The sequence below is a fragment of the Haliotis rufescens genome, unplaced genomic scaffold, assembly GCF_023055435.1.
Source record: "Haliotis rufescens isolate VD_foot unplaced genomic scaffold, xgHalRufe1.0.p SCAF_1, whole genome shotgun sequence".
Taxonomy (NCBI): domain Eukaryota; kingdom Metazoa; phylum Mollusca; class Gastropoda; order Lepetellida; family Haliotidae; genus Haliotis; species Haliotis rufescens.
The window spans coordinates 90,400,680-90,426,037 of record NW_025963779.1 but is presented as its reverse complement, the minus strand read 5'-3'; the positions used below and the strand labels follow the sequence as shown (position 1 = coordinate 90,426,037).

General features: G+C 45.4%; 2 protein-coding genes across 3 annotated transcripts; one reads left to right on the top strand and one right to left on the bottom strand.

The window, feature by feature from the left end:
- Positions 1-793: 793 nt before the first annotated feature.
- On the top strand, positions 794-15,265 carry LOC124134177 (bifunctional peptidase and arginyl-hydroxylase JMJD5-like). The gene is made up of 7 exons (XM_048403411.1): positions 794-1,528; positions 3,638-3,798; positions 11,139-11,308; positions 12,424-12,584; positions 12,933-13,085; positions 13,399-13,489; positions 15,004-15,265. Exons 1-7 carry the CDS (start codon positions 1,236-1,238, stop codon positions 15,196-15,198), a joined length of 1,224 nt encoding a protein of 407 aa, XP_048259368.1. The 5' UTR covers positions 794-1,235; the 3' UTR covers positions 15,199-15,265.
- Positions 15,266-15,793: 528 nt separating this feature from the next.
- On the bottom strand, positions 15,794-22,353 carry LOC124134252. 2 transcript variants are annotated; one of them, XM_046498975.2, is made up of 5 exons: positions 21,787-22,353; positions 21,050-21,124; positions 16,976-17,116; positions 16,599-16,707; positions 15,794-15,976 (listed from the first exon to the last, which is right to left on the bottom strand). In XM_046498975.2, exons 2-5 carry the CDS (start codon positions 21,087-21,089, stop codon positions 15,862-15,864), a joined length of 405 nt encoding a protein of 134 aa, XP_046354931.2. In that variant the 5' UTR covers positions 21,090-21,124; positions 21,787-22,353; the 3' UTR covers positions 15,794-15,861. The 2 variants fall into 2 exon arrangements, with proteins under 2 accessions (XP_046354931.2, XP_046354932.2); XM_046498976.2 differs by having other exon boundaries at positions 21,736-21,799.
- Between the last annotated feature and the right edge of the window lie 3,005 nt (positions 22,354-25,358).

Genomic DNA, 25,358 nt, shown 5'->3' with positions numbered 1-25,358 from the left:
GTCTCAGGAGTTTTCTCCCAGCTGTAACAATTTGTTACCTTGGGAGGTCGCTCAATTGATAAAATATTGGTATTCTTGTTCTATTTTGCTTACTCACACATCAATGAATACGTCTCACGTAACTGTGTCACTGTGACCGTCCCAAGGTGAAGGTCACTGTCCTAGCTCCGAGCGTAGTCTCGTTCCTGCCGAGACTGCCTAACGAGGACTGCAGAACACCGACACTGAACTTCATCGATGTAAGAACATTCCTGATAGACAGACCGAACATTGATTGTGCGTAGTTACATCCAAAGTTTCACCTTTAAAGGAACATTTGTCAGTTTGGCAAGTTTACAAGTAGGTTTTAAAACAGTGATTTTCCATTCATCACGGTGACATTCCAATACATTAATTTGCTTTTGCAACTGTGCTTTGTGATTATATAATTTTCCAATAAAAAGATATGTTCAACAACATGTAGATGCAATTGAATAACGTTTGCACAACCGTTATTTTTCTGATGCTAATTCATGTATAAAAAATGAAAGTAGAAACGGACTCAATATACACCTTTGCACAGACGAAAGTTGCGTTCAAACATATTCGACATTACACTTGTTTGAACATTTTCATATATACGGCATACTAAGTTCAACTTTTGGAATGAACTCCATTAACTAAGTAAATTCGTTACTTACTGTGTGGCGTAATTTCTTTCTCACGTGTCACTATTCATTCATATTTCATTTATTAATTTAGGGTGCGCACCTTAGATATTTCGCGGACAGGGGGTTTAAACAGTTTTCATGGACCTGTATGCATATTGTTAGTGTTGTTCTCTCATTCATCAGATGTGCAGCTAGAATAGGAGCTGGCGTACACGTGGACAGACAGCAACATCACTTACGGTATACTTGGCGAAACCATCAGCAGCGACACCTGCGGCTGACACCTTGTTCAGCGCCATCTGGCGGCACATCCGGACTCCATGGGGAGGGTCGTGCAAAGATCGGCGTCATAATACGAAACTGTTTTATCTAAAATGCATTTATTGTCTAGGGTGACTAAAACGTTGTGACTTACTGAGTGGGATGATTGTGGCCAGCGTTTGCTAGCAGTTGACAGGGGTTGTTAAACAGATACCCCGCTTGGAGTCTTTAGTTCTCAGGTATACGAATGCGGTATTGAATCTTGACAAAAGTGGGAAATAGATTTAGACACGATCAGCAAACGCAGCGCCTATTTCAGCAACAATGGTGTATGTGTCGGCATCGACGTTGACGGTGTCCTGTGTTGTAACAACGATGGTGTGTGCGACACTAATGACGTTCTGTGCAACTGAAGGTGTTCAATTCCAAGGTCACTTGAAACCCCTGGGGAGTTATCACCCTTTGCACGACATCCCAGTAATGGAGGGTATACCCACGCCGCAGTATTTCTACGAGTGGTTTGTGAGGCCAGGTCAACCTGTGTTATTGAGGTCGGCGTTAAACAACCCTAGTTTCAAGTACCCGGCATACAAACTCTGGAACGATGACTATCTCAGGTAAGAGTGAGTGAGTGAGTTAGTTTAACGTCGCTTTTGAAAATAGCCTATAAAAAAATATGCGGGAACATCGATACACAGTTAACTGATAGTATCCTGAAACCTTTAATCGAACTTTTTAAAACAAAGTCATGTAACTCTTAAACTGAATTTAAAACCCCTGTTTTTTATAAAGACCCCTACAGTACGTTATATTATACTCTATACTCGCCGCTTCTCATGTTTCTTTCACAAACTTGTTTTCGAGGTTTCAATAACCGTATACCCACTGAACTATTATAACATGTTTCTACTTTTCTGGGTCTTTACAAACCTCCAAATGTCATCCCTGAATTAATTTTTTCGTTTAATTTAAATTAAATTAGTTCTCATTCCTGGGAGTCGAACCCGAATACCACATGGCATATCCTATTCTCCCAAACCCTACAGAATTTTTTTATGAAGGAAACCAACTCGGCTCTAGAATGATTTGGCAAGTCTAGGTTGCCTCAGTTCTCAGATTCAGGATTGTTCCGGGCTCCCATTTGGATTTTACTCTTTTGAGAAATAGTTTTAACATATTGTTGAAAGTATATAATTAAATATGTTTGCATGATTTTCTCTTGTAAATTGATCATAAAACGTGAAGTCGTACTTAAAATATACTTATTGTCTTCAAAGGTTCAAAGAGTTCTGCACCCGTGAAGATTCGGGTTAGGGTTGGTCCTCAGCAACCCATGCTTGTCGTAAGAGGCGACTAACGGGTTCGGGTGGTCTGACTCGCTGACTTGGTTGATGCATGTCATCGTACCTCATGACATCAATCACTGGATTGTCTGGTCCAGACTCGATTACTTTCACTGACCGCCGTCATACAGGTGGAATATTACTAATGCAACGTTAAACAACAAACGAAAAACAACAACTAAGAATTCTCCGCACTCAGTATTGTCATGTGTTGCACGTGCGAAAGTGACTAGCGCAAGTGAATTGTGGGACAAACCACGAAAGTATTGGTTCTGCTCGATATTTGACATATTTTATGATTAAACCTGACATACGTGATCGTTATTGTCTGCATCTAAGCTAGATGGACACTCCTTGTTGGTGTTGGCTGGGGTTGTTACACCCTCAGGTTGGAGGCATCCATGATACCCGCAGGTGTTGCAAGCCAAACCAAAACCGAACTCTCTTCGCCTTTACACAGCTATTTTATGAGATCGCTTCTCGCAGTCACACGACATTATCGAGCAGTGATGACTGGCACTACGTTGAACCTGGTTCAAACACAAACACTTCGCTGGCTACGACCAGAGTGGGCTGATCAAGGTGTTTGTGCTCTAATTACATACGAAAGTTGCATATTTCCATTTGTGCGACCGTTTTCCAAAATACTCTGTAGTTTCATAACGTACTGTTTGAGGCTCATAACACCTGAACTCGTTGACCTGATTCCAGGAAGACCACACATGTTTGTTGTTTAACGCCGCACTCAGCAGTATTCCAGCTATATGACGGCGGGCTGTAAATAATCGAGTCTGGACCAGACAATCCAGTGATTACCACCATGAGCATCGATCTACGGAATGGGGATACGATGACATGCAGTAACCATGACAGCGCGTCTGACCACCGATCCCGCTAGTCGCCTCTTACGACAATCACAGTCGCTTTTTACAGCAAGCATAGGTTGCTGAGGACTAACTCTAACCCGAATCTTCACGGGTGCAGAACTCTTTGATAACTGGTGAAGACAATAAGTTGGTAATCATTTAGATGCGACTGCACGTTTTGTGATCAATTTACAAGAACAAAACAAGGAACATATTTAATTACATACTAAAAGGTGAGATCAAACACTTCGCTGGCTACGACCAGAGTGGGCTGATCAAGGTATTTGTGCTCTAATTACGAGTATGTGAGCTAGACCACCCGATCCCGTTAGTCGCCTCTTATGACAAGCATGGGTTGCTGAAGACCTTTTCTAACCCGGATCTTCACAGGTGAGATCTCACGTGTGTAGTTTTGCAAGTGTCGTGTGTAGAGTTTACAATTCTACATCTACATTACAATATAAAATAAATCATTTCTGACTTGCACTTGCCTATATACTCGCGCCTTCCTCTACAGTCGGAGGTTTGGTGACCTTGTCGTCACATTCGAGCACCACAAGAAGGAGACGCGGAAGGATACAGACGGTGCCATGGGGCTGTTCCGCACGTTCCTGAACCAATACAACACGTCCGATGTGTACCTTGTGATGAACGTGGCGCAGATCAGCGGCATGGCGGGTAGGTACCAATACGGGTAGACACGGTCACTGGATGTTCGGGTGGGTACTAGAACTCGCAGATGGTATGAGGACGTCCATTTGATGTATGGATGGGTACTTGAACTCGCAGATGATAAGGGGACGGTCATGGGATGAACGGATGGGTACTGCTACTTGCAGATGGTAAGAGAATGGTCGTATCTTCTACGGATGGGTACTGCTACTTGCAGATGGTAAGAGAATGGTCGTATCTTCTACGGGTGGGTACTGCTACTTGCAGATGGTAAGAGAATGGTCGTATCTTCAACGGGTGGGTACTGCTACTTGCAGATGGTAAGAGAATGGTCGTATCTTCAACGGGTGGGTACTGCTACTTGCAGATGGTAAGAGAATGGTCGTATCTTCTACGGGTGGGTACTGCTACTTGCAGATGGTAAGAGAATGGTCGTATCTTCTACGGGTGGGTACTGCTACTTGCAGATGGTAAGAGAATGGTCGTATCTTCAACGGGTGGGTACTGCTACTTGCAGATGGTAAGAGAATGGTCGTATCTTCTACGGGTGGGTACTTCTACTTGTAGATGGTCGTATCTTCTACGGGTGGGTACTGCTACTTGCAGATGGTAAGAGAATGGTCGTATCTTCTACGGGTGGATACTGTTACTTGTAGATAGTCGTATCTTCTACGGGAGGGTACTTCTACTTGTAGATGGTCGTATCTTCTACGGGTGGGTACTGCTACTTGCAGATGGTAAGAGAATGGTCGTATCTTCTACGGGTGGGTACTGCTACTTGCAGATGGTAAGAGAATGGTCGTATCTTCAACGGGTGGGTACTGCTACTTGCAAATGGTAAGAGAATGGTCGTATCTTCAACGGGTGGGTACTGCTACTTGCAGATGGTAAGAGAATGGTCGTATCTTCTACGGGTGGGTACTGCTTCTTGCAGATGGTAAGAGAATGGTCGTTTCTTCAACGGGTGGGTACTGCTACTTGCAGATGGTAAGAGAATGGTCGTATCTTCTACGGGTGGGTACTTCTACTTGTAGATGGTCGTATCTTCTACGGTTTGGTACTGCTACTTGCAGATGGTAAGAGAATGGTCGTATCTTCTACGGGTGGGTACTGCTACTTGCAGATGGTAAGAGAATGGTCGTATCTTCAACGGGTGGGTACTGCTACTTGCAGATGGTAAGAGAATGGTCGTATCTTCTACGGGTGGATACTGCTACTTGCAGAGGTTAAGAGAATGGTCGTATCTTCTACGGGTGGGTACTGTTACTTGCAGAGGGTAAGAGAATGGTCGTATCTTCAACGGGTGGGTACTGCTACTTGCAGATGGTAAGAGAATGGTCGTATCTTCTACGGGTGGGTACTTCTACTTGTAGATGGTCGTATCTTCTACGGGTGGGTACTGCTACTTGCAGATGGTAAGAGAATGGTCGTATCTTCTACGGGTGGATACTGTTACTTGTAGATAGTCGTATCTTCTACGGGAGGGTACTTCTACTTGTAGATGGTCGTATCTTCTACGGGTGGGTACTGCTACTTGCAGATGGTAAGAGAATGGTCGTATCTTCTACGGGTGGGTACTGCTACTTGCAGATGGTAAGAGAATGGTCGTATCTTCAACGGGTGGGTACTGCTACTTGCAAATGGTAAGAGAATGGTCGTATCTTCAACGGGTGGGTACTGCTACTTGCAGATGGTAAGAGAATGGTCGTATCTTCTACGGGTGGGTACTGCTTCTTGCAGATGGTAAGAGAATGGTCGTTTCTTCAACGGGTGGGTACTGCTACTTGCAGATGGTAAGAGAATGGTCGTATCTTCTACGGGTGGGTACTTCTACTTGTAGATGGTCGTATCTTCTACGGTTTGGTACTGCTACTTGCAGATGGTAAGAGAATGGTCGTATCTTCTACGGGTGGGTACTGCTACTTGCAGATGGTAAGAGAATGGTCGTATCTTCAACGGGTGGGTACTGCTACTTGCAGATGGTAAGAGAATGGTCGTATCTTCTACGGGTGGATACTGCTACTTGCAGAGGTTAAGAGAATGGTCGTATCTTCTACGGGTGGGTACTGTTACTTGCAGAGGGTAAGAGAATGGTCGTATCTTCTACGGGTGGGTACTGCTACTTGCAGAGGGTAAGAGAATGGTCGTATCTTCTACGGGTGGGTACTGCTACTACCAGAGGGTAAGAGAATGGTCGTATCTTCTACGGGTGGGTACTGCTACTTGCAGAGGGTAAGAGAGAGGTCGTATCTTCTACGGGTGGGTACTGCTACTACCAGAGGGTAAGAGAATGGTCGTATCTTCAACGGGTGGGTACTGCTATTTGCAGAGGGTAAGAGAATGGTCGTATCTACTACGGGTGGGTACTGCTACTTGCAGAGGGTAAGAGAATGGTCGTATCTTCTACGGGTGGGTACTGCTACTTGCAGAGGGTAAGAGAATGGTCGTATCTTCTACGGGTGGGTACTGCTACTTGCAGATGGTAAGAGAATGGTCGTATCTTCTAAGGGTGGGTACTGCTACTTGCAGATGGTCGTATCTTCTACGGGTGGGTACTGCTACTTGCAGAGGGTAAGAGAATGGTCGTATCTTCTACGGGTGGGTACTGCTACTTGCAGAGGGTAAGAGAATGGTCGTATCTTCTACGGGTGGGCACTGTTACTTGTAGATGGTCGTATCTTCTACGGGTGGGTACTGCTACTTGCAGATGGTAAGAGAATGGTCGTATCTTCTACGGGTGGGTACTGCTACTTGCAGATGGTCGTATCTTCTACGGGTGGGTACTTCTACTTGCAGAGGGTAAGAGAATGGTCGTATCTTCTACGGGTGGGTACTGCTACTTGCAGAGGGTAAGAGAATGGTCGTATCTTCTACGGGTGGGTACTGTTACTTGCAGATGGTAAGAGAATGGTCGTATCTTCTACGGGTGGGTACTGCTACTTGCAGATGGTAAGAGAATGGTCGTATCTTCTACGGGTGGGTACTTCTACTTGCAGATGGTAAGAGAATGGTCGTATCTTCAACGGGTGGGTACTGCTACTTGCAGAGGGTAAGAGAATGGTCGTATCTTCTACGGGTGGGTACTGCTACTTGCAGATGGTAAGAGAATGGTCGTATCTTCTACGGGTGGGTACTGTTACTTGCAGAGGGTAAGAGAATGGTCGTATCTTCTACGGGTGGGTACTGTTACTTGCAGAGGGTAAGAGAATGGTCGTATCTTCTACGGGTGGGTACTGCTACTTGCAGAGGGTAAGAGAATGATCGTATCTTCTACGGGTGGGTACTGCTACTTGCAGAGGGTAAGAGAATGGTCGTATTTTCTACGGGTGGGTACTGCTACTTGCAGAGGGTAAGAGAATGGTCGTATCTTCTACGGGTGGGTACTGCTACTTGCAGAGGGTAAGAGAATGGTCGTATCTTCTACGGGTGGGTACTGCTTCTTGCAGATGGTAAGAGAATGGTCGTATCTTCTACGGGTGGGTACTGCTACTTGCAGATGGTCGCATCTTCTACGGGTGGGTACTGCTACTTGCAGAGGGTAAGAGAATGGTCGTATCTTCTACGGGTGGGTACTGCTACTTGCAGAGGGTAAGAGAATGGTCGTATCTTCTACGGGTGGGTACTGTTACTTGTAGATGGTCGTATCTTCTACGGGTGGGTACTGCTACTTGCAGAGGGTAAGAGAATGGTCGTATCTTCTACGGGCGGGTACTGCTACTTGCAGATGGTCGTATCTTCTACGGGTGGGTACTTCTACTTGCAGAGGGTAATAGAATGGTCGTATCTTCCACGGGTGGGTACTGCTACTTGCAGAGGGTAAGAGAATGGTCGTATCTTCTACGGGTGGGTACTGTTACTTGCAGAGGGTAAGAGAATGGTCGTATCTTCTACGGGTGGGTACTGCTACTTGCAGAGGGTAAGAGAATGGTCGTATCTTCTACGGGTGGGTACTGCTACTTGCAGAGGGTAAGAGAATGGTCGTATCTTCTACGGGTGGGTACTGCTACTTGCAGAGGGTAAGAGAATGGTCGTATCTTCTACGGGTGGTTACTGCTACTTGCAGATGGTAAGAGAATGGTCGTATCTTCTACGGGTGGGTACTGCTACTTGCAGATGGTAAGAGAATGGTCGTATCTTCTACGGGTGGGTACTTCTACTTGCAGATGGTAAGAGAATGGTCGTATCTTCTACGGGTGGGTACTCCTACTTGCAGAGGGTAAGAGAATGGTCGTATCTTCAACGGGTGGGTACTCCTACTTGCAGAGGGTAAGAGAATGGTCGTATCTTCTACGGGTGGGTACTGCTACTTGCAGAGGGTAATAGAATGGTCGTATCTTCTACGGGTGGGTACTGCTACTTGCAGATGGTAAGAGAATGGTCGTATCTTCTACGGGTGGATACTGCTACTTGCAGATGGTAAGAGAATGGTCGTATCTTCTACGGATGGGTACTGCTACTTGCAGAGGGTAAGAGAATGGTCGTATCTTCTACGGGTGGGTACTGCTACTTGCAGATGGTAAGAGAATGGTCGTATCTTCTACGGGTGGGTACTGCTACTTGCAGAGGGTAAGAGAATGGTCGTATCTTCTACGGGTGGGTACTTCTACTTGCAGAGGGTAAGAGAATGGTCGTATCTTCTACGGGTGGGTACTGCTACTTGCAGATGGTAAGAGAATGGTCGTATCTTCTACGGATGGTTACTGCTACTTGCAGAGGGTAAGAGAATGGTCGTATCTTCTACGGGTGGGTACTGCTACTTGCAGATGGTAAGAGAATGGTCGTATCTTCTACGGGTGGGTACTGCTACTTGCAGATGGTAAGAGAATGGTCGTATCTTCTACGGGTGGGTACTTCTACTTGCAGATGGTAAGAGAATGGTCGTATCTTCTACGGATGGGTACTTCTACTTGCAGAGGGTAAGAGAATGGTCGTATCTTCAACGGGTGGGTACTGCTACTTGCAGAGGGTAAGAGAATGGTCGTATCTTCTACGGGTGGGTACTGCTACTTGCAGATGGTAAGAGAATGGTCGTATCTTCTACGGATGGGTACTTCTACTTGCAGAGGGTAAGAGAATGGTCGTATCTTCTACGGATGGGTACTTCTACTTGCAGAGGGTAAGAGAATGGTCGTATCTTCAACGGGTGGGTACTGCTACTTGCAGAGGGTAAGAGAATGGTCGTATCTTCTACGGGTGGGTACTGCTACTTGCAGAGGGTAAGAGAATGGTCGTATCTTCTACGGGTGGTTACTGCTACTTGCAGATGGTAAGAGAATGGTTGTATCTTCTACGGGTGGATACTGCTACTTGCAGAGGGTAAGAGAATGGTCGTATCTTCTACGGATGGGTACTGCTACTTGCAGATGGTAAGAGAATGGTCGTATCTTCTACGGGTGGGTACTGCTACTTGCAGATGGTAAGAGAATGGTCGTATCTTCTACGGGTGGGTACTGCTACTTGCAGAGGGTAAGAGAATGGTCGTATCTTCTACGGGTGGGTACTTCTACTTGCAGAGGGTAAGAGAATGGTCGTATCTTCTACTGGTGGGTACTGCTACTTGCAGATGGTAAGAGAATGGTCGTATCTTCTACGGGTGGATACTGCTACTTGCAGAGGGTAAGAGAATGGTCGTATCTTCTACGGGTGGATACTGCTACTTGCAGAGGGTAAGAGAATGGTCGTATCTTCTACGAGTGGATACTGCTACTTGCAGAGGGTAAGAGAATGGTCGTATCTTCTACGGGTGGGTACTGCTACTTGCAGAGGGTAAGAGAATGGTCGTATCTTCTACGGGTGGGTACTGCTACTTGCAGAGGGTAAGAGAATGGTCGTATCTTCTACGGGTGGGTACTTCTACTTGCAGAGGGTAAGAGAATGGTCGTATCTTCTACGAGTGGGTACTGCTACTTGCAGATGGTAAGAGAATGGTCGTATCTTCTACGGGTGGGTACTGCTACTTGCAGAGGGTAAGAGAATGGTCGTATCTTCTACGGGTGGGTACTGCTACTTGCAGATGGTAAGAGAATGGTCGTATCTTCTACGGGTGGGTACTGCTACTTGCAGAGGGTAAGAGAATGGTCGTATCTTCTACGGGTGGGTACTGCTACTTGCAGAGGGTAAGAGATTGGTCGTATCTTCTACGGGTGGGTACTGCTACTTGCAGAGGGTAAGAGAATGGTCGTATCTTCTACGGGTGGGTACTGCTACTTGCAGAGGGTAAGAGAATGGTCGTATCTTCTACGGGTGGGTACTGCTACTTGCAGATGGTAAGAGAATGGTCGTATCTTCTACGGGTGGGTACTGCTACTTGCAGAGGGTAAGAGAATGGTCGTATCTTCTACGGGTGGGTACTGCTACTTGCAGAGGGTAAGAGAATGGTCGTATCTTCTACGGGTGGGTACTGCTACTTGCAGAGGGTAAGAGAATGGTCGTATCTTCTACGGGTGGGTACTGCTACTTGCAGAGGGTAAGAGAATGGTCGTATCTTCTACGGGTGGGTACTGCTACTTGCAGAGGGTAAGAGAATGGTCGTATCTTCTACGGGTGGGTACTGCTTCTTGCAGAGGGTAAGAGAATGGTCGTATCTTCTACGGGTGGGTACTGCTACTTGCAGAGGGTAAGAGAATGGTCGTATCTTCTACGGGTGGGTACTGCTACTTGCAGAGGGTAAGAGAATGGTCGTATCTTCTACGGGTGGGTACTGCTACTTGCAGAGGGTAAGAGAATGGTCGTATCTTCTACGGGTGGGTACTGCTACTTGCAGATGGTAAGAGAATGGTCGTATCTTCGACGGGTGGTTACATGTGGTGGTCGGAGTAGGAACGGTCCTACGATGTATGAGAGGGTATAATATTATTTGTGGTAGGGTTAGACAGTCCTATGTTGTTCGGTTGGGTTCTAGAACTTGTAGAATAGAACGGTCATTTAACTTGTTAAACCTAGTGATGATTATTTGATGTAGCCGTGATGTTGCTGACGACACCCTGTCATCAATCTAGCTTTTGTACTGCTTTGCAATTCTGATGCAAAGAAGCAAGAACCGGTACCAGTAATCCTTGTTGGAAGAGTGAGTGAGTGAGTATGCTTTTACGCCGTTCCGTTTCTGGCGCAATATCATGGTTGGAGACACCAGAAATAGGCTTCACACATTGTCCCCTTGTGGGGGATCAAACCCGGGCTTTGGCGTGACAAACGAGCACTTTAACCGTGTTAGAAAGAGACTCTTTCTGTCCACGGGTCATCTCCAGGCCAGAGTGTCCAGGACGTGTAGGAGTGGACGTCATGGACAGTACATACTCTAGTTGACCAATGAAAGCGAAATCAGTTCGTGCTTTTCTTTCGCTCAGAGGACATATTCCTGCCGCCATTTGTGACGTGTGGAGGAACGCAGAAACTGATGACGTTATACAACCTTTGGTTCAGCAGTGGCGGGACGAAGTCCGTGCTCCATTCGGACTCCATGGACAACATCAACTGCCTCATGGACGGCACCAAAGATTTTATTTTCATTGACAAAGTGAGTGAGTGAGTGAGTGTAACGTCGCCATGTACATTATTTTAGTTATATCACTTGGCAGCGCAAGACGGGAGGAAAGTCTGATTTTAGTTTCGTTTTATTTGTTTGTTGTTTAACGCCACACCCAGCAACATTCAAGCTATATGACGTCGGGCTGTAAATAATTGAATCTGAATCAGACAATCCAGTGATTGACTTAAAGTGAATCGATCTATGAAATTTGGATATGATGTACGGCGATGATCGGTCCATCGTTCAATATAAGTATTTCTATGTGTTTCTGTTCGGAGCTACGGCTCGTCCCGTTGGAAACGTCTACCAATATGCGCTGCTGGAATAACAACGCAGTTCTCCATTTCCGATTTGCTATAAATAATAATAAAATCTAAATACAAATCTCCTCCTTAACCACTTACATCCAATACCTGAACTTTTCGTTCTGGATTCCGACAAAATGCTTGTCATAAAATATGGCTGTAGTGGTTAATGTGTCTATCCTGGCCTGTGATGATGCATCTTGAACTGTTGCTGATAGCGGCGGAGCAACTTGCCCATTCATTGCTTATTTCTTCACAGGAGTGAGTGAGTTTGGTTTAACGCCGCTTTTTACAGTATTCCAGTTACATCACGGCTTGAAAGCTGAATATGGTAGAGGGGGCGGTTGGGTAGCCCAGTGGTTACAGCGTTCTCTCGTCACGCCGAGGACCCGGGTTCGATTCCCGACATGGGTACAATACTTGTATCTGAAGCCCATTTCTGGTGTCCCCCGCCATGACATTGCTGGAATATTGCTTAAAGCGGTGTAAAATCAAACTCACTCACTTAATGTGGTAAAAAGCCCGAAGTGATGCAGGTCTTAGACGTTTACCACTTCAGTGAAACCCACGAGCACGGGTATGGTGCTGACAAACCTAGAAACATAATCGAGGCGAACTCAGATTCGAACCCACAATCATAGGTTTCTTTTGTGCCCTAAGGCTCTGCAGAGTTAATCGCTGCACCTTAGACGACTGCGCCACCTTTGTCCCCATATTTCCTAACAAGAGTTGTTTTATATAAATGAATTTCTGGCTCACACGTTTGGATTCACAACACATTGTTTTACTTTAATACAGAGATATAAGCCTCAAATAGAAGCTTCCGGGTTCAACTCAGAACGAGGCTTTAGCACAGTGGACGTGGACCGGGTCGACCTTGTCAAGTTTCCTGAGTTCAAATCCATTCCCTGGCTCAAGGCTGAGATGAAAAAAGGAGATTGTCTCTTTATACCGGCCAAGTAAGTAACGATATCATGCACAAAAAATGGAAAAAAAATAATTGTACATACCTCGAGATAAATCTCGAGTAACATTGTACAATTGTCAAGTCCAACAGTGTCCAGGGAATAATCAATATATCAATGTAGCATTTCGAAAAGAACTTAAACACCTCAATGTGTTGTGGGTAGTCCGGTGGATAACGCGTTTGCTTCATGCAGGCTTCGGATTCAAGTTCCGAGCATCGATATGATTCGTAAGTTTACCAGGAGGGGTGGGCGCCTTCATAGCTGAACCCTTTCTAGTGCTAGCGATACTCGTATCCTCTCCTGAACAAGTCACCGACACTCACTCCTTCTGTGTTTCAGCTGGTATCACCAGGTTTACTCACACCAAGGCCGGAATCTGGCTTCTAACGTGTGGTTCGAACACCCTCTGTGGTTCAACACCACCGACTGTGAGAGGACCACCCAACTCCCCCTTAATGAGGCGCCACCCATAACCCCACAGAACTTCCTCAGGTGCGGTCAGGTCCAGGAGCATCCCAAGAACCACGTAAAGCGTGTGTCTGTGTCTGTGTCTGAGTGTATGTCTGTGTCTGTGTCTGTGTGTGTCTGTGTCTGTATCTGAGTCTGTGTCTGAGCGTGTGTCTGTGTCTGTGTCTGAGTGTGTGTCTGTGTGTGTGTCTGTGTCTGTGTCTGAGTGTGTGTCTGTGTGTGTCTGTGTCTATGTCTGTGTCTGTGTCTATGTCTATGTCTGTGTCTGTGTGTGTCTGTGTCTGTATCTGTGTCTGTGTCTGCACACAGTGTTAGTTTTCTGTATTTCCCTCTTCAGACTTAACCTGTTTTCGGAACTGGAAGGGAAGGACCGAATCTACCAGGACAATTTGCACTACATGGTGAAGGACGTACAGTATGCCAAGCAGGTGCGTGTCCACCTTCCCTCTTGTTGTACCAATGTATGTTCTATACTTCTAGCATAGTAGTGGGCGCCTCATGGCAAGTATTCTGCGGGTATCAGTTTTCTAGTGGAACTTTAAGTAATGGAGAAACCATGACACCGAAGGAATGGTATGATTGTATACCCGGGTAGGCACAGAAAAGCCGAGGACGCGTAGGGTCCGAGGCTTTTCTGTGCCTCCCCGGTTATACAATCATACCATTCCTGAGGTGGAATGGTTTGTCCAACTTATAAACTGCTATCCATTAATCTATGACATTTTTGGAGCTTATATTTACGCGGTATACGGGTCGCAAATAAGCGCGGTATAACGAGACACGCTTTATAACAGTTGTTATCGCGGGCCGCTGCGCGGACTGCACGTGCAGAAGAGGGCTGTACGTGCAGAAAGAACCGCGTGCGTCGTACCACATGGCATTGTGTCGTTGACTGTTCACAAGAGAGGATGTCTGACGATGACGGTATTTTCCTTACTCAAAGTAAGTTAATTGATGAAAATTCTGCAGAAAAGGATGAGGATGACTTTTGTTTCCGTTTTGGTGACACTTTGTAAGGTTTTACAATTGCTCCCCAGGTTTTACAATTGCAATTGTAAAACCTGGGGAGCAATTGTAAAACCTGAGGAGCAATTGTAAAACCTGCTGAGTGCTCTTACTACAAAAGAAAGGTCGTCTGGGAGATGGTTACAACACCATGATAGGTTTATAAATCAGGTAAATGACTCAACATGATATCATATCTTAGGAACAGAAATGGCAACTCGCAAGCCTTTAGTGGGCATAATATATAGTTATATATTACATAAACTGACGTTTGAGATACATTAAAGCTAAAAAATGTTAAAACATATTTAATGAGTGGCGTTGCAGCATCATGTTTTAGTATTAGATACAAAATGAGACCATTTACATCGTCATTGTTAAAACACATGTGTAACAACAGACTCGTAAGTCACTGCAAAGTCGTAAATCTCCGGTTGACTGTCTCCACCTCGTGAATCAATGCAGGCCACAACACGCATGATGACGTTAATAATGATCCGTCGCCATGTCTCAATGATGCCAAGTTTATCGAACTGGGTTATGGCACAGATAGCACTATCCATATGTAATAAGATGTAACCTATTATACCTACAATGTAAGGATTACTGTGTCCAGAGGACCGGCTCCGTGGTCTTGTGGATAGAGTGTCTGTCCGGAGAGCTGAACAGAATACTAGACTTTGTAATCCAAAATATAACATTTGTTGAAGATGATATTTGTTGGTACCTGCCGGCATTAAGGGGCTAAAACAATGATGGTCGGCGCGGAGTCAGTGTACTTGTCTGAGTTGGATATCTATGTTAAACCGCGGCATGGTATCTCAACAACGTTAATCTGGACTAGTATGAGCACGCACGCACGCACTAAAATTTTAATTAATAATTTTGAACTCTACGTTAAACCCCATTTCGCCTCACCTGACCTGATGTGTTACAGGTGTACGACTACTTCAACACTGACGGCGACGACCATGTCACCTGGGAGGAACTGTACCAGGCCGACGTGTACGACTTCACCACCAGGTTTAAGGACATGTTAAGGGATACCGCCGAGACGATCATGCGCGGCTACCCCTACGACCTCATCGACGGAGAGAACAAGGATCAAAGCCAGGCCAAGGAAGAACTTTGACACCTGTACATTTACAACAATGAACATGTACTCCTTGACTTCAGTTGTCTTACAGATGGTAACTATGGGTTTCATACCAGTGAATAGCTGTTTCCTAAAGGTATATACGTTGACATGATCAGATTGTTAAATTCACAGTCCTTGCGATAACAGCTTTTGCTGTATCTACATATCTTAAATTTGATTGTTTATATGATGCATCACAATCTACCCAGCAAATGTTGACAGCCAAAGACATGATATTGACCTTGACCTTGACCTCAGGAAGAAATCGTTACCACACTGTATAATATATGTTGCTTACTAATATGTGTGTTCATATTCAGGTTGTGAAATCCTGCAGGGAGTTTGGCAATATCATATTTTGTCATTTCTTAATTTAAAGGCAGGCTATCATGGCTGTGTTTTAAGTAATTTTCAACTGTCATGTTTCTATTGTCTGAATAAATTATTTGGAGAAATAAACTCATGGAAGTATCATTGCTTTGCATTTAAAGATGTTTATTTATAGATTGACTGGATGGACTAAACAGTCACGGATTCGTAAAATCCAAGGACAACTAAATCTAAAATATCTTTATTAACAAAAGGTTACAACATACAGACAAATGGTGTTGTGACACACAGACAGATGTGTTAATCGCCTGCTGCTGGACGCTGACACTAGGTGGCGACTGAGGACATCTCTCTAAGCGCGACGTCTGTCTCCCTGCCACGCCCCCTCCGTAGTCGGGAGAAGCCGTACCCTGGGAACCTATCCCGCCGCGACCAGCTCCTCCTGTCAGGGGAAGACACAATGTTAGATGTAATATAGCATAGTATCACGTGGTAGGTAAATACTGCAGGTTTAATACAGGCTTTTATGTCACATGTACACGAAGCTATTCAGCATCACCATCTTATCGGTAGTAGATCACAAAGTATACTCTGTTACTAGAAATTGTGAAAGACGACTAAGACGACACAATGTGCCCTGTTAACGGAAGCAGTAGATGGCAACTCTGTGTGCCCTGTTAACGGAAGCAGTAGATGGCAACTCTGTGTGCCCTGTTAACGGAAGCAGTAGATGGCAAGGACGACACAGTGTTCCCTCTTACCGGAAGTAGTAGACGGCGACACAGTGTTCCCCCTTACCGAAAGTGGTAGATGAAGACAACACAGGGTACACTCTTACCGGAAGTAGTAAACAACGACAGAGTGTGCCCTGTTATCGGAAGTAGAAGACGGCGACACAGTGTTCCCTCTTACCGGGTGTAGTAGACGACGACACAATGTACCCTCTTACCGGAAATAGTAGACGACGACGACGACTCAGTGTACCCTTTTTCCAGAAGTAGTAGACGACGACACAGTGTACAGTGTACTCTCTTACCGGAAGAAGTACACAACCTACCTCTTACCGGAAGTAGTAGATGACGGCAGCCAGGACTCCTACACCGACGAGCGCCCCTATGATGGTGGGCAGCCATCTTGTGGGGAAAGAGATAGGATCTCTGACAACAGGGCCATCTGAAAACAGAGTTGTAATTATTATGCATGGGTAACAGACATTAACATGTGGCAGATTAAACGCATTCTTGAAAATGGATACAAACCAGCTGACCAAACCATATCGAGATTACACACAATCAGTATTATCTTTGATGTTCTATTTCCTACAGTGGAATGGTCGTCAATATGGGATCTTTATGCTCGGCACTCTTCTACCTTTAGAAATGGTGTATCCAGGGCGACCGGGGTAAGAAGGATGAACTCCATCCAACCCATTCGCTTGTACCTGTGTTAGTGGGTGTCAGGACTTCAGTCTGGTTACAGCTATGTTGCCTGCACACGTCCAGACAGTCGTCCACGTGGTCCCGGGGCTTGGTGGAGCAGGCGGCCATACACAGCTTGTCCCCCTCACAGAGAGGAGCCACACCTGGGCAGACATGAACACAGATTGAACACACACACATGCACACACATGACAATGCGCCCCCTCACACAGATGCCACACCTGGGCAGACAGGAATCAAAGATTGAACACATACACATACATACACACACATACACACACACGCACATACACACACGCACGCACGCACTCACGCACTCACCTTGGGCAGACTGTGTTTCACATATTGCATCTAACATAAGTCACTGATAGTGGTTCGTCATCCCTGCTTGTTAAATGTGAATGTTCCTGCAGGCTGAATGTGGACGTTGTTGCGGGGTGAATGCATATGTCCCTCCACGTTGAATATAGATGTTCCTGGATGTCTAATATGAATTTCCTCGAGGTTGAATGTGGATTCCCCTTGAAAGTTGAATGTGGATGTTACTGCAGGTTGAATGGGGACGTACTTGGAGGTTGAATGTGGATTCCCCTGGAAGTTGAATGTGGGTGTTACTGCAGGTTGGATGTGGAATCCCCTGGAGGTTGAATGAGGGTGTTACTGCAGGTGGAATGTGGAATCCCCTGGAGGTTGAATGTGGATGTTACTGCAGGTTGAATGTGGACGTACTTTGAGGTTGAATGTGGATTCCCTGGAGGTTGAATGTGGATGTAACTGCAGGTTGAATGTGGACGCACTTGGAGGTTGAATGTGGATTCCCCTGGAGGTTGAATGTGGGTGTTACTGCAGGTTGGATGTGGAATACCCTGGAGGTTGAATGTGGATGTAACTGCAGGTTGAATGTGGACGTACTTGGAGGTTGAATGTGGAATCCCCTGCAGGTTGAATGTAGATTCCGTGGGTGTTAGTGCAGGTTGAATGTGGGTGTTACTGCAGGTTGATTGTGGAATCCCCTGGAGGTTGAATGTGGATTCCCTGGAGGTTGAATGTGGGTGTTACTGCAGGTTGAATGTCGACGCATTTGGAGGTTGAATGTGGATTCCCCTGGAGGTTGAATGTGGGTGTTACTGCAGGTTGGATGTGGAATCCCCTGGAGGTTGAATGTGGGTGTTACTGCAGGTTGGATGTGGAATCCCCTGGAGGTTGAATGTAGGTGTTACTGCAGGTTGAATGTGGAATCCCCTGGAGGTTGAATGTGGATGTAACTGCAGGTTGAATGTGGACGCACTGGGAGGTTGAATGTGGATTCCCCTGGAGGTTGAATGTGGGTGTTACTGCAGGTTGGATGTGGAATCCCCTGGAGGTTGAATGTGGATGTAACTGCAGGTTGAATGTGGACGCACTTGGAGGTTGAATGTGGATTCCCCTGGAGGTTGAATGTGGGTGTTACTGCAGGTTGGATGTGGAATACCCTGGAGGTTGAATGTGGATGTAACTGCAGGTTGAATGTGGACGTACTTGGAGGTTGAATGTGGAATCCCCTGCAGGTTGAATGTAGATTCCGTGGGTGTTAGTGCAGGTTGAATGTGGGTGTTACTGCAGGTTGAGTGTGGAATCCCCTGGAGGTTGAATGTGGAATCCCCTGGAGGTTGAATGTGGATGTTACTGCAGGTTGAATGTGGACGTACTTGGAGGTTGAATGTGGATTCCCTGGAGGTTGAATGTGGATGTAACTGCAGGTTGAATGTGGACGCACTTGGAAGTTGAATGTGGATTCCCCTGGAGGTTGATTGTAAGTGTTCCTGCAGGTTGAATGTGGATTCCCTGGAGGTTGAATGTGGGTGTTACTGCAGGTTGAATGTCGACGCATTTGGAGGTTGAATGTGGAATCCCCTAGAGGTTGAATGTGGGTGTTACTGCAGGTTGAATGTGGAATCCCCTGGAGTTTGAATGAGGGTGTTACTGCAGGTTGAATGTGGAATCCCCTGGAGGTTGAATGTGGATGTTACTGCAGGTTGAATGTGGACGTACTTGGAGGTTGAATGTGGATTCCCTGGAGGTTGAATGTGGATGTAACTGCAGGTTGAATGTGGACGCACTTGGAAGTTGAATGTGGATTCCCCTGGAGGTTGAATGTAAGTGTTCCTGCAGGTTGAATGTGGAATCCCCTGGAGGTTGAACGTGAGTGTTCCTGCAGGTTGAATGTGGACGCACTTGGAGGTTGAATGTGGATTCCCCTGGAGGTTGAATGTAGATTCCGTGGGTGTTACTGCAGGTTGAATGTGGGTGTTACTGCAGGTTAAATGTGGAATCCCCTGGAGGTTGAATGTGGGTGTAACTGCAGGTTGAATGTGGATTCCCTCGAGGTTGAATGTGGGTGTTACTGCAGGTTGAATGTCGACGCACTTGGAGGTTGAATGTGCAATCCCCTGGGGGTTGAATGTGGATTCCGTGGGTGTTACTGCAGGTTGAATGTGGGTGTTACTGCAGGTTGAATGTGGGTGTTACTGCAGGTTGAATGTGGATTCCCTGGAGGTTGAATGTGGGTGTTACTGCAGGTTGAATGTGGAATCCCCTGGAGGTTGAATGTTGATTCCATGGAGGTTGAATGTGGGTGTTACTATGTTTACACGCGGTATCTATGGGTTCGTTTGTTGAATGAGTGATTGCAATTGGCCCTTAAGTAGCGTGTGTGAATCAGTTGACACACTTCATTAGAACACTACCTGCCAGTATATTAAATGTTCCTGCTATCCCTGCCACTGTAGGGAGAAACTATATGTACATGCACGCATCAGGGTAATTACCGAGTGAAGCAACCGTCACGGCGTGTTATTTAAACATGGAGAACAATGCACATGTTTTCCTCTTGCAAACCTTCTCTTGCTGTAAAGAGGTAACAGATAATGTTGTGTTGATGTTGCAAGGGTGTGAATGTTGTAGTGACGACGTGTGGTTGTTGTAGTGACGTGTGGTTGTTGTAGTGACGTGTGGTTGTTGTAGTGACGTGTGGTTGTTGTAGTGACGTGTGGTTGTAGCGACGTGTGGTTGTTGTAGTGACGTGTGGTTGTTGTAGTGACGTGTGGTTGTTGTAGTGACGTGTGGTTGTTGTAGTGACGTGTGGTTGTAGCGACGTGTGGTTGTTGTAGTGACGTGTGGTTGTTGTAGTGACGTGTGGTTGTTGTAGTGACGTGTGGTTTGAGTGACGTGTGGTTGTTGTAGTGACGTGTGGTTTGAGTGACGTGTGGTTGTTGTAGTGACGTGTGGTTTGAGTGACGTGTGGTTTGAGTGACGTGTGGTTGTTGTAGTGACGTGAGGTTGTTGTAGTGGCGTGTGGTTGTTGTAGTGACGTGTGGTTGTTGTAGTGACGTGTGGTTTGAGTGACGTGTGGTTGTTGTAGTGACGTGTGGTTTGAGTGACGTGTGGTTGTTGTAGTGACGTGTGGTTTGAGTGACGTGTGGTTTGAGTGACGTGTGGTTGTTGTAGTGGCGTGCGGTTGTGGTAGCGACGTGTGGTTGTTGTAGTGACGTGTGGTTGTTGTAGTGACGTGTGGTTGTTGTAGTGGCGTGTGGTTGTTGTAGTGACGTGTGGTTGTTGTAGTGGCGTGTGGTTGTTGTAGTGACGTGTGGTTTGAGTGACGTGTGGTTTGAGTGACGTGTGGTTGTTGTAGTGACGTGTGGTTGTTGTAGTGACGTGTGGTTGTTGTAGTGACGTGTGGTTGTAGTGACGTGTGGTTGTTGTAGCGACGTGTGGTTGTAGTGACGTGTGGTTGTTGTAGCGACGCGTGGTTGTAGTGACGTGAGGTTGTTGTAGTGGCGTGTGGTTGTTGTAGTGACGTGTGGTTGTTGTAGCGACGTGTGGTTGTAGTGACGTGTGGTTGTTGTAGTGACGTGTGGTTGTTGTAGTGACGTGTGGTTGTTGTAGTGACGTGTGGTTGTAGTGACGTGTGGTTGTTGTAGCGACGTGTGGTTGTAGTGACGTGTGGTTGTTGTAGCGACGCGTGGTTGTAGTGACGTGAGGTTGTTGTAGTGGCGTGTGGTTGTTGTAGTGACGTGTGGTTTGAGTGACGAGTTTACCTGGCAGCGTCAGGAAAGTGAAGAAGACGACCAGCTCCATCCTCGCTACACAGGGCCTCTATAGGTCAACCTGGACTAAAACACACAAAACAACAGTTCTAAAGTTTTACATCATACAATTATCACTTTTTCCTCACACAATATTTGCACAGCATACTCACACCCTATATCCCTCTGTAAAGTTACAGACCGGCTCCGTGGTCTAGTGGTAGAGTGTCCGCCCAGGGAACGGAAGGTCCGGGGTTCGATCCCCGGCCGCATCATACCAAAAGACGTTAAAAGGTTGTGACCCCGTCTAGCGCTCGGCATTAAGGGGCTAAAACAAGGACCTGTCGGCTCGGAGTCAGTATACTGTGTCTGAGTGAGGTATTCATGTTAAACTGCGGCATGGTATCTCAGTGAGCTAGCACTATAAATCGGCATCAGTCCGGACTAGTACACACACACACACACACACGTGCATGCTATACAAGTGCACTGTAGGTATGCGCTGACTACTGTAGGTATGCGCTGACTTCAGTAGGTATGCGCTAACTATGTGATTATAGTCACACTATATCTGTTACCTAACACGCTGAACCATGCGGCAATTATCCAGTATTCCTGGTCTGATTCAGTGCAGATCAGGCTAAATGAAGCCTGCACCTTAGGCTACAAACAAATACAATGCTAAAAGTGCAACCTACCTGGGCGTACCTGCATCCCTTCATACAGTTACGTACACTGCTACACCTCACCTGTGATTCCCTGCGTCCTACGTCTTCCCACGCAGGTCGAGAGCCATTACCCCCGTGGCCTCCAGACACACCTGATCCTGCATGACTTGGTGCTCGTCACGGTGAATCTGTCCTGTCTCTCAACACCAGCCCCAGCCATGGTGATGTTTGTCCACTACGTCAGTACTTGGTTCCAGGGTTTCAGTTACGACCTTCGTGACCTTTGTGTTAGACGGCCGTCACCCTGTCTTCATAAGCAGGTAGCAGGTGGCCCGTGAAGATCCGGGTTGGAATAGGTCTTCAGCAACCCATTCAGCAACCCCAAGAGGCGACTATGCTTGTCGTAAGAGGTGGTCGGGCTTGCTGACTTGGTTGATGCATATCATTGTATTCTCAATTGTTATTCACAGGACTGCTGAGTGCGGCGTTAAAAACAAACAAAATGTATCTCGGTAGGCGGCCATCTCTTTGAAACGTGTAACTTTATTTTACGTTATCATGATCCAAATGCCCTGTCGAAAATGGTGGAGACACCTTTACAGCGGTGGCGGCCTGTCTCAGGAGTTTTCTCCCAGCTGTAACAATTCGTTACCTTGGGAGGTCGTTCAATTGAGAAAATATTGGTATTCTTGTTCTATTTCGCTTACTCACTCATCCATGAATACGCCTCACGTAACTGTGTCACTGTGACCGTCCCTAGGTGAAGGTCACTGTCCTAGCTCCGAGCGTACAGTCTCGTTCCTGCCGAGACTGCCTAACGAGGACTGCAGAACACCGACACTGAACTTCATCGATGTAAGAACATTCCTGATAGACAGACCGAACATTTATTGTGCGTAATTACATCCAAAGTTTCACCTTTAAAGGAACATGTCACATTTTGGCAAGTTTAAAACTAGATTTTTAAAACAGTGAGTTTCCATTCATTCTAATACATTTATTTGCTTTTGCATGTCACCAGCTGTGCTTCAGAACATGATTATATAATTTTCCAATAACAGAAATGTTCAACACCATGTAGAAGCAGTTGAACAACGTTTGCACAACCGTGCTTGTGCTAACTCATGTATGAAAAATGAAAATAGAAACGGACTCAATATACACCCTTTGCACAGACCAAAGTTGCGTTCAAACACATTAGACATTACACCTGTTTGAACATTTTCATATATAGTACATACTAAGTTCAACTTCTGCAATGAACTCTATTAACTAAGTAAATTCGTTACTTAGTGTGGGGCGTGTCACTTCAAGGTGGATTGAATCACAGTTGGCGTACTGCCGACACTGTAGATAGCTGTATTGACTCGTCACCCTTGTTTGACGGCTACGAGTCAGTGCATTGTAAATATACATTAGGGGGGCTTCGCCTGTACAGACAAACTTGGAGGAGTTGATAATATACGTCGATAATAAAAGACTAAGGAATCGTAATCGTTTTGTTTAAGATTGTGCAAGGGTAGAAGGGTGTTTCTTGTTTTGGTGCGGGCAAGAAGGGTGGGCTTCATTGGTATGTGGAGAACTAGGGGATAAATCGGGTGGTTCAGCATGACTTATATCTGGGTGGAATACGGGTAGCAGGACTTTGCTCGCGTAGCTTGGAAATACGGTAGTGTACATATGGTGGCGATGTCACAGTTCACCAGTACATGAATCAATAATATTCTCAAACGATACGATACGCGATACACACTTACCTGTATCGAATCATATTTTAATCCCGAATCGTTTCACCCATGGACCTATTCATTCATATTTCATTTATTAAATTAGAAGGTGCGCATCTGAGGTATTTCGCGGGGTTTATTATTGCATTTAAAAATATAAGAGTACTTATGTTGCCACTCCAGTTTTATCTGAAATTAATTATTGATTAAAATGAGACATTTTTATTTCAAATATGGGGCCAGGTATTCAGGTTATTTCAAGCCTTTTTAATAGTGTGTATGCCCCATGAAATATATAAAATTACGCAAAATTGACACGATAATTGAATAAAGCATTGCGATACGTATCGTATCGTGGACAAAGTCGTATCGTGACATCCCTAACACATGGGTAGCGGGGCCTGACCAACATGGGTGTGGTACTAACGGGAGAAGGGCTCTGTTCAGCTTGGGAATGGCCGTTTGAAAGCACGGGTTCTGTCGGTATCGTCATATGGACTTCTTTCATTGAATGAGAAATTAATTAACTAGATGTGCATGTTGTCGTATCTAGGATTTCAGCTAATTACTAACCACGTCAATATGGAGAATGTTTCTGAGAGGCATTGAATATATTCACAGAATAGTACAATAAGTGAAAAAGAAGCCATATTACAAATCCAAAGAAGTCTTCCGCTCACTGATTCCCACTAATACAGTAAACCCACATATATTGACTCTTTACCGACTCTCTATTGATCCCACGTGTCCATTCCTAATATCATAGGACCAAATTACTTGGAGAGTGCGTCATTGACACGGCCAGATAATGCTTGACCAGGGCGGGCCCTGGGCAGTTGCAATAGAGGCCTGGTAAAAGCAAGTTTATGTCGTGGCACATTCAGTCATCGGGCGAGGTGACGCATTAATGCAATAATCAAACCTCGCCAATTTTATACCCGAGTCAAGGTTGATGATGTCCTCGCTTCACAATGCACTCCTTCATGGAGTACTGTTTGCTTAGGCAATATCGTCCTATTTGGCAGTATGTAGAGAGTTTACTGGTATTGTCCGCACAAAGGGAGTGTTGCCTGCGTGTCTCTATAGATCGCTTTTATACCTTCTCAATGTCTCCACGGGTAGTTCAAGGAGGTGCAAAGCTCTTCAGGTATACGAGTTGCATTCTGACGACTTTCACAACGTGTTCTTGACTTAAAGGACTGAAGTGATTAGTTCGCTCGGGATACTGTTTATAACCCGAGTAACGCGGGGATATTGTTTATAACCCAAGTATCAAGCGGATACTGTTTATAACCCGAGTAACACGGGGATACTGTTTATAACCCAAGTAACACGGGGATATTGTTTATAAATCAAGTAACACATGGCTATTGTTTATAACCCAAGTAACACGGGGATATTGTTTATAAATCAAGTAACACATGGATATTGTTTATAACTCAAGTAACAAGGGAATACTGTTTATAACCCAAGTAACAAGGGAATACTGTTTATAACCTAAGTTACACGGGGATAATGTTTATGACCCAAGTAACAAGGGGATATTGTTTATTACCCAAGTAACAAGGGAATACTGTTTATTACCCAAGTATCAAGCGGATACTGTTTATAACCCAAGTAACATGGGGATATTGTTTATTACCCAAGTAACAAGGGAATACTGTTTATTACCCAAGTATCAAGCGGGTACTGTTTATAACCCAAGTAACACGGGGATATTGTTTATAACTCAAGTAACAAGGGGATATTGTTTATAACCCAAGTATACAGTTTTTTAGCCCAAGTAACACGGGGATATTGTCTATAACTCAAGCAAAAAGGGGATATTGTTTATAACCCAAGTAATACATGGATATTGTTTATAACTCAAGTAACAAGGGGAATACAGTGTTTATAACCCAAGTAACACATGGCTGTTGTTTATAA